The 12,405-nt window shown below is 39.7% G+C and overlaps 1 protein-coding gene across 1 annotated transcript; it reads left to right on the top strand.

The window, feature by feature from the left end:
• The first annotated feature begins 299 nt into the window (after nt 1-299).
• Nucleotides 300-9,706, top strand: SAMD9L (sterile alpha motif domain containing 9 like). The gene is made up of 3 exons (XM_065628592.1): nt 300-365; nt 557-652; nt 4,195-9,706. Exon 3 carries the CDS (start codon nt 4,196-4,198, stop codon nt 8,972-8,974), a length of 4,779 nt encoding a protein of 1,592 aa, XP_065484664.1. The 5' UTR covers nt 300-365; nt 557-652; nt 4,195; the 3' UTR covers nt 8,975-9,706.
• The last annotated feature ends 2,699 nt before the right edge of the window (nt 9,707-12,405 follow it).

The raw sequence follows: 12,405 nt of genomic DNA, 5'->3' as shown, positions 1-12,405 counted from the left end.
TCTAATTAATTGCATTTTATTAGCTGAGTATTGCTCAGGTGATGCTTCCTATTTGCTCAAGCTTCTGGATAGCAGCTCAAGACAGTGCTGTGAAAGTGTTTTAGTAAAGGTATCCTAGAACAGAATTCTTTCATTAATTTCCTAAGAGAAAAATGGTTTCCCAGGCAGAGAGTTAGGAAGAGGCAAACCAGAAGCAACCGTGATTGGTTAAAGAGACAGCGAAAGGGGAGGAGAGCAATAGAACCTCCCAAACACCCTGCAAGTATTTCCTCCTATTTCTCTGCAACACCCAGGTTCTGAATTGCCCTGTCTACAGCATTTAGACATGGTTTTGGAAGGGTCAGTTAGAAGCATGCAAGAAAGAGGTAAGGAATAATAAATATTCTCTAACAGGCACTGTTGTTTCTCTCCTCTAGTGATGTGTATTCACCACTGCGAAAAACTAATCATATATCTATGGATGCTCTTTCCTTCCTACTATTTCTGACTCCAGACTTCTGCTAGAAGTTTATAAACTCATTTTAGTTTTGTTGTTTTTTCCCTCACCATACTTTAGAAGAACAGTTCAGCTGAATTTTAGCTGTTGGGTTTCCTGCTTGAACAAAATACATGTGTTGAGCAACTACAGGAAAAAACCTACAGAACAATTACAGTAAGTACCTGTATATTTACTTCTAGGGTGGAATATTTTATGAAGACATGATGGCTTAGTCTCATACCTTTTTTTTTCCTTTGAGACATTAATTCAAATCTGTTAAATGTCCATACATGAAAAGTGGTTGTTATAAGTTTACAGTGAAATAATCTGGAAGAATATGGCCTCAAATTATTCTGCAGAAATAATACAGCAGAGTTGTTTAATGTTGGAAAAGGATGTCTTTGAATATTTCAGTCAGCCAGAAGCATTAACTCGCCAGTAAGATGAAACGGGGAAACACTGTGTCAAGCCTAGGAAACGAAAGTATCCCATTCTGAAGCTTTATCTCATTATGGGGGGTTCTAAACACTAAAACGTGGACTAAATATTTTAAGGACATAAACATGTTTGTCTTTGCATTAGGAGTAAGTTGTGCATCTATTAAAAAGTATAAGTTTGGTGGCAATTAAAACTGTACTTTTGCATTACTGGGTTGAACATTGCCTTTGAGCAAAGTGCTTTAGTTTCAGTTTCTTTTCCCAGCTTTTAGGTAACCTGGGCGGAGTTACTGGTGAATACGATAGCTACTTCTACCACAGAATAAAAACATTGAGCTTATTTCACCCTGCACTCCCATTTTTTCACAATATGTGCTTACCACAGTGGCATTTTAAAAAACTAGAAGGGAGGGTCTGTGAAGAGAAAATGCAACTGCAGGCTCCCACAGCCTGCAGCTCCACTTTTTTCTCTGCTCTCATGGTTCCTTAGTTAAGTCAGGAGGCAGCCTGGTCAAAGGTTTTCCTGCGTTAGCTGTAAGAGATCTTTACTGTTGCTTCTCATTACAGTTTACAGTTTAGAAAATAAAATAACAGATCGAGTAAAGCTTAGATAACCAAGTGTTCCTTCAGAAAGCAAAATTTCCCTGAAAAAAAATCTAAGTTATTTTGTCTCGGGAACACCTGCTCTGAATAAGAAAAGGTGTATGGAGGAGACTGTTACCACTAAAGCAACAACTGTAGCTGGGTGCAATTCCATAAAGTAAAAATTTCAGATGAATTAATGTAATTCTCTCAAAGGGAGTGAGAAGATAAAGTAAATTAGACACTATTAAGGAGAATTGTTTTGTTGTATTTCTTTCTTTAAAGTTTTTGCAAAAAGTCCACATTTACTAAGACCAAGTGGATTGTAAGATGCTCTTCTTCCTGTCACTCATCTCCACAAATGCTGCTGAACTACTTGTTTTTGTTTAATTTGGAAACCTTAGTGAGCATACTGAAAAAGTAATATGGAAAAAAAATTCCTTTCATTTCCAATAGCAACAGCTAAGTAATCACAGCAGTATCTTTCCACCCCAACATCTCTTTGCAGTGTTACTCTAGCAAATTCTGTACCTAACTGCATCTAAGGGTAAAAAAAAGACTGGATTTCTATGTGCAGCTGTTTTTGTTTCTTCAAACTGGAAGCTTAATGAGAAGCATTTGTGACGTGTACACAACAGAATGGCTGAAAAATTGGCTGAAAGATTGGACTTAAAGCATTGTTGTAAATTGTAGAATCATAGAATTGTTTTGGTTGGAAAAGACCTTTAATATCATCAAGTCCAACTGATAACCTAACACTGCCAAGTCCGCCTTTAAACCATGTCCCTAAGAACCTTGTCTAAACGCCTTTTAAACACCTCCAGGGATGGTGACTCCACCACTTCCTTGGGCAGCCTGTTCCAATGCCTGACAACCCTTTCCGGAAAGAAATTTTTCCTAATATCCAATCTAAACCTCCTCTAGTGCATCTTGAGGCCATTTCCTCTTGTCCTATCACTTGCTACTTGGGAGAAGAGACCAACCCGCTCCATGCTACAACCTCCTTTCAGGTAGTTGTAGACAGCGATCAGGTCTCTCCCTCAGACAGTCCCAGTTCCCTCAGCCGCTCCTCATCAGACTTGTGCTCCAGACCCCTCACCAGCTTCGTTGCCCTTCTCTGAACTCTCTCCAGCACATCAAGGTCTTTCTTGTAGTGAGGGGCCCAAAACTGAACACAGGATTCAAGGTGCAGCCTCACCAGGGCCAAGTACAGGGGGCTGGTCACTTCTCCAGTCCTGCTGGTCACCCTGTTCCTGATACAAGCCAGGATGCTGTTGGCCCTTTTGGCCACCTGGGCACACTACTGGGTCTTGTTCAGCCGGCTGTCAATCAACACCCTCAGGTCCCTTTCTGCCAGGCAGCTTTCCACTGAGTAATATCTGGCTGGTGGTCAGTCACTAGTGGTGTTCTCCAGGGCTCAGTTTTAGGGCTAGTTCCCTTCAGTGTTTTCATCAATGACCTGGACACAGGAGCTGGGTGCATACTAAGCAAGTTTTCCAATAATACTAAATTAGGAGGAGCCACTGATTGAGAAGCTTTACAGAGAGATCTTGATAGAGTGCTGTGCAGTCACCAACTATATGAAATTTAATGAGGACAAATGTCAGATTCTGCACCTGGGATGGTGTAATCCTGGATGTACATATAGATTGGAGGACAAGAGGCTGGAGTGCAGCTCTGCAGAATGGGATCTGGGGGTTTTGGTTGATGATAAACGCAATAAGAGTCAACACTGTGCCAAAAAGGCTGACCATATCCTTGAGTGTATCAGGCACAGTATAGCAAACTGGCCAAAAGAAGTGATTGTCCCACTGTAGTCAACAGTGGTGTGGCCTCACCTCAAGTACCATGTGCAGTTTTGGGCTCCACAATATGAAAATATGAAATATAAAAATATTAAAATGTGTCCAAAGGAGGGGGAAAAAGATGGCGAAAGGACTAGAGGGCTTGACTTAAGAGGAGCATCTGAGGATACTAGGTTTGTTGAGCTTAGAAAAGGGGAGAATGAGAGGTGACCTTGTTACTGGCTGCAAACTGCTCATGAGAGGGTGCAGAGAGGGAGGTGCTGATCTCTTCTGTCTAGTGTCCAGTGATAGGATACGAGGGAATGGCTTAAAGCTGCATCAGGGGAAGTTCAGATTGAATATTAGGAAAAAGTTCTTCACTGAGAGGGTGGTCAAGTGCTGGAACAAGCTCCCCAGGAAAGCGGTCATGGCTCCAAGCCTGACAGTGTCCAAGAAGTGTTTGGACAATGCTCTTAAATATATGATTTAACTTTTAGGTTGTCCTGTGTAGAGTCCAGAGTTGGACTTGATGATCCTCGTGTGTCCCCTGCAACTCAAGATCTTCTATGATTCTATGACTATTTTTTTAATCATTGGATGGCCCATACAACCACAAATAGGTGTCCAAAAGACCACGAATAGGTATCAGTCACAATTTTCATGTAGTGTCCGCTACAGAAGTGGTTTTAAACCAAAGAAAATCTTTCTGTAACAAATCTGTCTCTTGTAAGTTGCTAATGCCTTATACATGATCTTACTTCACATTCCCATGATGTCCCCTAATTGAACTGTTGTATTTCATGTGACAGATTACACTACTGAATAAATAAATGGTTAGTAATAGCAAGGAAATACTTGTTAATAGGCTATTATAAATCACTTGTTTAGTAATTGTTTTATTTTTTCCTTAAAGAATGGAAAATACAAACACTGAAAAAAATGAGAAATCACATTCATATCAACCTATTGAACAGTGGACAAAAGAGGAAGTCAAACACTGGGCAACTGAAGTTGTTAAGGTTGACCAGAAATATGCAGAAATCCTGTTTAACCAAGAAGTGACCGGTTTTACTTTGAAACTGATGAGTAAAGCAGCTTTTGTGGATATGGGCATACCTCATGGGCCTGCTCTTCAAATAATGCATTTCCGGGAAAAGCATGACATTGTAGCTAAAGGTTCAAACCAGGCTGTGGAACAAGAAGGCACTGAACAGAGTCTGGATGGAGAAGGAGAAGATGGAGATATTGCAAAGACGGAGTGCAAGAAGAAACATGACTCATTTAATTCCAGTATACTGCAGGATTCTAAGACAGAGCCCACAGAAGACAAAAAAGCAGTGGAGTCACCTGACAAAGAGAATGGATCAGACATGCCACTGTCAAGCAGCCAGCACCCAGCTGGAAAGACGTGTATGCCATATCCTTTTGATAATTTCAGCAATGGTACTCGATACACACAGCATGATATTCTTAATGTCCCTGAAACTGGGCCACTTAATCTCATTGATCCAGCACATGAATTCAAATTATTTACCAACACAGACAAGGCAAAAGAAGAGGATATCATGATGAAATTTAGCAATGAAGTCTTTAAATTTGCTGCAGCCTGCATGAACTCCCGCACAAATGGCACTATTCATTTTGGAGTACGTGACAATCCACATGGGGAAGTTGAAGGAGTAGAAGTTACCAAGAAAGAAGCATATATTGACCATTTTAAAAAATCCATCGAAAAGTACTTTTCTGAGCCATACACCAGCATCGCAAAAGCTTGCATTAGAGAACCTAGATTTGTGGAAGTATTATTACAAGATGGAAGTCCATCACATAGGTTTGTCATTGAAATAGATGTGGTTCCCAAACACTGCACTTGTGATACAAAATATTTCTGTACGAACACATATGAATATACGAGTAAGAGTTGGAAAAAAGCTGTCTTCATCCGGGATGGAGCTAGTTCCAAAAATATTCTAAATACAAAATATTTTGAAACTTTTAAAGGTAACCTGACGTCTTTAGCAGTTACTCGTGAAAGAGCAGAGGAAGACTATAAATTAAAGCAAAAGAAGCCAAAGAATGAAGGTCTAAAGCTAGCTAGTCTGCTCACGGGTAACAGGGACTCACTAGACATGTCTTATTATGACTACTACATTCTGGTAACAAACAAGTGCCACCCAAGTCAAACTTCACACTTAGACTTTTTACATGAAATAAAATGGTTTGCTGTGCTTGACTTTGATTTTGAATCAGAAATGAATGGTGTGTTCAAGACTTACAAAGAAAATCGAAATGCCAAACTTTACTTCCCAGATCATTATGACAACAAGGTGGGTTCAGTTTCTGAACACGCTGAGAAGCTGAAACTTCATCAGGAAACCAACTGGATTTTCTGCAATGGTGGATCAGACTTCCAAGGCAATAATGAACCACCATTAGATCCCACTTTATGGCAACGAGACAGAGCTGCTGGTGTCAGAAAAATGATTTCATTTCTTTTACACAAAGATGTCAAGCAGAGTGGAAAGTTTTTAATAATGTTTCTTTTGCTTTCCCCAGTGGAAAATCCAGGGGATCCCCTTACTGAGACTTTTGTGACATTTTACCAAGAGTTAAAGGGACTAGAATACATAGTCAGCATTTGCATTGGTGCAGGTACATATCAGCGATGGAAAGATATTCTGCATGCTAGAAGCATTAGTGAGGAAGAAATTTCAAACAAATGTGTTTCTAATTTAACCCTGGAAATGGTAAATGGTACCATTACAAAACTAAAATCAGTGACACAGTCTTCTAAAAGACTTCTGCCCTCCGTTGGTCATTCTACTGTTCTTTTAAAGAAGCAAGAGGACTCGATGGCAGCATTGGAAATACTTTGTGAAAATGAATGCAAAGACACAGGAATAGAGAAGGACGAAGACAAATTTAGAAATTTCCTGAAAAAGCGGGAAGAAGATTTTTATCGAGGTGGTAGAGTATCGTGGTGGAATTTCTATTTTTCTTCTGAAAATTATACTTCAGATTTTATCAGAAGGGACAGTTATGAAAAGCTTGAGAACCTAATTGTGTCTTCATCTAACAGTCCTCATCAATCACCTGTAAAAATTATCAACCTTTACCACCACCCAGGCTGTGGTGGGACAACATTAGCTATGCATATCCTTTGGGATCTCCGGAAGCGATTCAGATGTGCTGTTCTGAAAAACAAGTCAAGTGATTTTGGAACACAGCTGACAACCTTACTCACTTGTGGAGCAGACAACAACACAGGATATTTACCAGTGTTACTTCTTGTGGATGATTTCGAAGAGCAAGAAAATGTCTATTTTCTGCAGAAAGAAATTCAGGCAGTTATAACAGAAAAATGCATCTACTATGTAACTCCTTTAGTGATCATTCTAAACTGTATGAGATCTCAGAATCCTGATGAAAGTTCAACAATCAATTCCTTGAATAGTATTTCCTTAAAACAGATGCTTTCTGAAAAAGAGCAAAGGGCCTTTGATCAGAAACTAAAATATATTGAAGAGGAGCATCCAAATCCTGACAATTTTTATTCATTTATGATTATGAAGAGAAACTTTGATCCACAGTACATAGAAAAAGTGGTAAAAAATACCTTGCGTAACTTGAATACCACCTCTAAACCAGCACAACTTTTTTGCTTTCTAACTCTGTTGAATTCATATGTGGGAACATCTACAGTTTCAGTATCATTGTGTGAAGAATTCTTAGGAATTAATTCTCAAGAGATTGGCTGCAGTGAAGATAAATTGATAGAAAATATGGGAATTTGTTCCAATATTCTAATATATGATCAGGTACATGAATACAGGAGTTACAAAAGTCTTCGTATCATTCACCCATTGATAGCATCTCACTGCCTAACAGAACTGAAACTAACCTATGACTTGCCTAAAAGCGAAATTACATTGCAGTTACTGAAAGAAGATTTATTTTATAAGACTTCATCAAGCAAACTTATTCGTGATATACGAACCCTGCTGATTACTAGGCAGCACAAGGAACATGGCGATGAGTCAGACACATTGTTTTCCCCCTTAATTGAAGCCATTCATAGGGAAGAGAAGCGTGGTAAAGTGGAATATGTGTTAAAACAAGCATCTGCCAGATTTGAGCAAGACGGCTACATTTGCCAAGCCTTAGCAAGATACTTGTACATTAAAGAAAGGAATTTTGACTCTGCATTATACTGGGCCAAAGCAGCCAAACAGAAAGCACAACACAATTCATTCATATCAGATACACTTGGTCAGGTCTTCAAAAATAAGCTAAGATACCACATAGAGCACAAAGCAAAGACTGCAGACCTGACAGCTGAGCAACTGAAATTCTTGCTAGAGCTTGCTGAGAATGCTGCACAGGCTTTCAGAGAATCTCAGCAGCAAGCTGAAAATGCAGAAAATGAGCAATATTTGCAGCATCAAAGGTTTAAAAGAAAGTTTCAAACATACAATACTGCTGGTTATTGGGGAGAGATAGAAACTGGTCTTCATGTTATTGATGTCCTTTGGCGTGTTCCATTTTTCAGCAAAAAGGACTTATGCTGTAGAAAAAATATGACAAAGTATCTATCAGGAAATAGTGTTTTGAATGTAAATAACCTTAACACAGAGAGTGAAATGTTCAAGGCTCTTAAATGTTATTCTGGCTTTTTATGTAGTTTACGATCACGGTTAAAAAGGGCATTTGACTTTTTCGAAGACTATTTTGTGTTTTTCAAAACACAGATGAGTGAAAAAGAAGTTGTAGAAGCAAAATTGTATGAGAAGGTTCAAGAACGTTTTACCAAATATACAGAAATGTTTTGTGATTTCAGTTTTGAGCAGCTGAAAAGTAAACAAGTCTCGAACTGGCCGATGTCTCAGCATATAGAAGCATACAGAGACACTTTGGAGGCTTCCAAAGCAGGCTCATTTTCTGGCATTCTGGAATACCTTCACAGAAATCCTGGAAATTCTGGCAGAGAAATAGAAGACATAGTAGAGGCGTATACTTTTGTGTGTGAGGAGAATGCACAAGCAACTCTGAAAGACAAACAGAATTTGATTTTGGCAAATGTTGTTCTGAGCTGCATTAAACCTAAATCCACTCATTTACGTCATTCTAAGGAGCTGAGAAGTCTGCTTCTAAGCATTTTAAAAGAACTGAAACCAACTTCACAGTGTGTAGAGCCTTTCTTCCTAGCCTCTCTGTTGTTTTGGCCCCCAAATATAAAACAACTAAATGAAGATTCCAGGAAAATGGAAACCTTTATTAGACGCTTACGTGAGTCTTCCAAAGAGCTCTATGGAACCCTCCATCGTTCCAGGCAGCCTCTGGGTCTTTTCTATCTGGCAAGAGGTAGTGGCCTGGACAGATTTGTTCACAAAGGAAAAATAGATCAGCTTTTTAGTTCACTTTCGGAACAGGAATTGAATTCCCTCTGGCAGAATGGAAAGATCTGGAAGGAACAGGCTGTTCAAGATCTTTTACTTCCTTTGCATGGAACAGCTGAGGGTAAGGTTATCTACATAGACTATGGCAGCAATGAAACCTTTAGGATACCGGTGCAGCCTGACTCCTCATGCCTATTGAAAAATGGCACAAACATAGAAAGAGTGTCTTTTTACCTTGCATTTTCCATTGCTGGTCTCCTGGCATACAACATACAAAGTCTGTCATTAAAACAATAGGTATTGCAGTTTCTCAGCTATGAGGCTTTTTTTGGTTTGGTGTTGGGGGCTTTTTGGTCAACAATTGCAAATGACAACCTGAGGCCATTCATTTTATTTCCTTCCTCACTATGTTAGTCTTTCAGTCCCATGCGGAGTTGTCTCTCTACTGTCATAACAATTGTTTGGACAGTCAGGCAAACTGAAATGTTGGTGTAGTTAGTCCTGTACACTGGTCTCTACTACTCAGAGTTCCTTAGTTGATAACAACAAGAGAATTTTTTAAAAAAATTATTAAGAAAAAAAGAGATATAACTATAAAAAGAATATTTTGAAAATGTTATCTTTAAACGCCATCACTTTTAACAACCCTACTATCTTGCTTGCTCTTTTGCCATTGCTTATAGCGATGAATGTCGCACCACAATTTTCCTACTCTTGTATAAGTAATGCATGAACTAGGATTGTATGTTAGAAAACATGTATTATGTAATGTTTCCTGATGCTCCATTGTATCTGGTGTCATCTTGGCACAAGGGTAACGTGAAAGGCCATTCAGTTACAAAGCAGCATTTTTTCTCTGTTATATTGTACATGCCTGAATAATATAATGCATTTGTATATGGGCCTGTATTAACAGCCAAGCTGTACACCCTGTGGGAGGACAGAAGCATTGGTCTTTCACCTTCCCAGGGCATTTCTAATATGTGATTATTAAAGATACCACTATTTTCTGCTGTACTGTAAAAGCACACACCAGTTGATATTTTATGTCCATATTAAATAGATTTTATTATTTTGTGGTGGGCCTGCTTCTGCTTTACGTAAAATTGATCCAGTTTGGTCATTCCTTTCCTTATAAATTCCATTAGTTTCTTTCAGTGATAGATTTCTTGTCAACTTTTTTCCTCACAAAAATAGGCGATTTAAATTCTTCAGGTGGTCATTCATTGCATTAGCTTGCTCATGTGTACAAAACTGGTATGTTCAGACACAATTAATATTCCAAAAATGGAAAATATATTGGTGCAAAGCACCAGAAACGAGAGGTTACTACTGTCCAAAGGGTGCAAAGTGTTGCACTTTGCACTATGTGCATATGATTTATGAAAACCAGGGGAGTTTCAGGCAATTAACTGCCTGAAAGTCGTCTGCAGGATAGCTCATCACCCCACAAGTCCCGTTTGCTCTTTGCGTCAGGCAAGGAGGCAGGCAAAAATAGCTGACATTTCAACAGATTAGTTTAAAAAAATTGACAAAAAGAAAAAGAAAAAGCAGCAGACCATTCTGCTCTAGTGCAGCTCTTCTTTTAGTTGTAAATACAGACAAGGAGTTTTATTATATAATCTGGACTGCTTTTTAACTGTAGCCAAAATATATTTCTCTTGGAAAGAATGCACACTTCATTTTAACCTGTATCCATTTGTTTCTAACAGTATGCTTTTATTTCAGATAGGGTGCTGTAGGATCAATTTTCATGATAATTCATTATTTGTTCTGGTTAGTCCTCAGGATATCACCATACAATTTATCGATGACTAAAGCACCTACCTTTCCGAAAAATTGTTTACAGCAAATAACTTGCCGTGTCTTTACCGCAATTGAAGCCTTCAGTCTTCATCTCAGTCAGTCACATCTAAGAATGGCAAGTATTTTAATGTGCCCGAACTCAGCAGAGCTGTATGGGGTGCTGCATTGGGCAGAGGGGCAGGGTGCGGTGGCGGGGGCTGCGGTGTGCCCCGTGGCAGGAGGGCAGGAGCCGCCCTGCGCTGGTCGCAGCCAGTTCCAGCACCCCATCACCTGCCAAACCGCCACCATTCAGGGGAGCCCATGGCAATCAGACAAGTTTAACAAAGAGCAGCAGCTGTGAGGGGCAGGAGAAATGGTGGAGGAGATGTGGTTGGAGACACGTGGAAGGGGACATTGTTAGTGCTTGGCACTTCTGGCAAGGGGAAACCCACACCAGGGCAGGGACAGCCATGGACAACCCATAGCAAGGCAGAGGAAACAAGAAGGAATGAGCAGCAGAGAAGCAGAATCATAGAATCATTTTGGTTGGAAGAGACCCTCAGGATCATCGAGTCCAACCATAACCTAACTCTGGCACTAAAGCATGTCCTAAGAACCTTGTCTAAACGCCTTTTAAACACCTTCAGGGATGGTGACTCCACCACTTCCCTGGGCAGCCTGTTCCAATGCCCGACAAACCTTTCCGGGAATAATTTTTTCCAAATATCCAGTCTAAACCTTTCCTGGCACAACTTGAGGCCATTTCCTCTCGTCCTTTCACTTGCTACTTGGGAGAAGAGACCAACACCCTCCATGCTACAACCTCCTTTCAGGTAGTTGTAGACAGCAATAAGGTCTCCCCTCAGCCTCCTTTTCTCCAGGATAAACAGCCCCAATTCCCTCAGTTGCTCCTCATCAGACTTGTGCTGCAGGCCCCTCCCCAGCTTTGTCACCCTCCTCTGCACTCTCTGTAGTACCTCAATGGAATCAGAAGCAAGGAGCGACAAAAATATACCACTCCACACTGAGATTGACCTGCTCTGCTGCAGTCCTGTTGCCTTGGCAGGGGGATTGGCAAGGACTGAGAATTGGTGAAAACAAGGTGAGATGTTGGACTGAAGCTAAGCATGGGGAAAGGAGAAGAAAGGCATTTCCCTAAGTGTTTGCTTAGTTGTTTGTCTTCTGATTTTCTCAATATCCCAATCAGTAACTAAACATTTATGTTCATTGGGAATAAATTAAGGAAAACTCCCCAAGTTGAGACTGTTTTGTGCACAACATGTGTACGTGTACTAATAACCCTTGGGATGTGGCACAGTATATTACACACTAGACACTGCACAACATGCCTATGTGAATTTATAGAAACACAGATTTTAGTATTTGTATATATCAGGCTGTTTGTTATAAAACTGGTTTTTTTATCAGCAGTAACTCAGATTGTTGATAACATCCTTAATGGTGCAGTGTGGAACTGTATTTGATGTTATATATCACACACAAAGGCTGACAGAATCGCTTCTTACAAGAATTTCCTATTTTATCTTACTTTGTAAAACCATTTTTTCATGGCTCATAACTTCATTAATCTTTGTATTTTGAAAATTAAGCTCTCCCATGCCAAATATCTACCTCAGATGTATTTTGTGCTATTTAAAGCCAAAGGGCTCAATAGCTTCCAAGTGTGATGTCAAGAAAAAAAGATGTCTTATAGCCTATGTTAAACAACTCTACCAGCTTTTTTCCAGCATGCTCGGGAATTCTTTGGAGTGGTGTTTAAAAAAAGGCTTACTCTGGTAGGAGAAAAAAGGTAGATGTGAGGGGACATTTTTCTGCAGAAGCCTAATTTTATCAAGTCTCAAGGCCTGAAAAGACTGCCATTTATATATGGGCATATGCGAACTTATGTTTTAACAGCAGAGTCTATACATAGATGACAGCAC

This window comes from Caloenas nicobarica, chromosome 2 (assembly GCF_036013445.1).
Source record: "Caloenas nicobarica isolate bCalNic1 chromosome 2, bCalNic1.hap1, whole genome shotgun sequence".
Classification (NCBI taxonomy): Eukaryota; Metazoa; Chordata; class Aves; order Columbiformes; family Columbidae; genus Caloenas; species Caloenas nicobarica.
The sequence above is the reverse complement of the archived record's forward strand: the minus strand, read 5'-3'. Positions and strand labels throughout refer to the sequence as shown.

What these genes read in the sequence shown, in the direction of transcription:
- SAMD9L (XM_065628592.1), top strand. Translation starts at nt 4,196, where the DNA reads ATGGAAAATACAAACACTGAAAAAAATGAGAAATCACATTCATATCAA.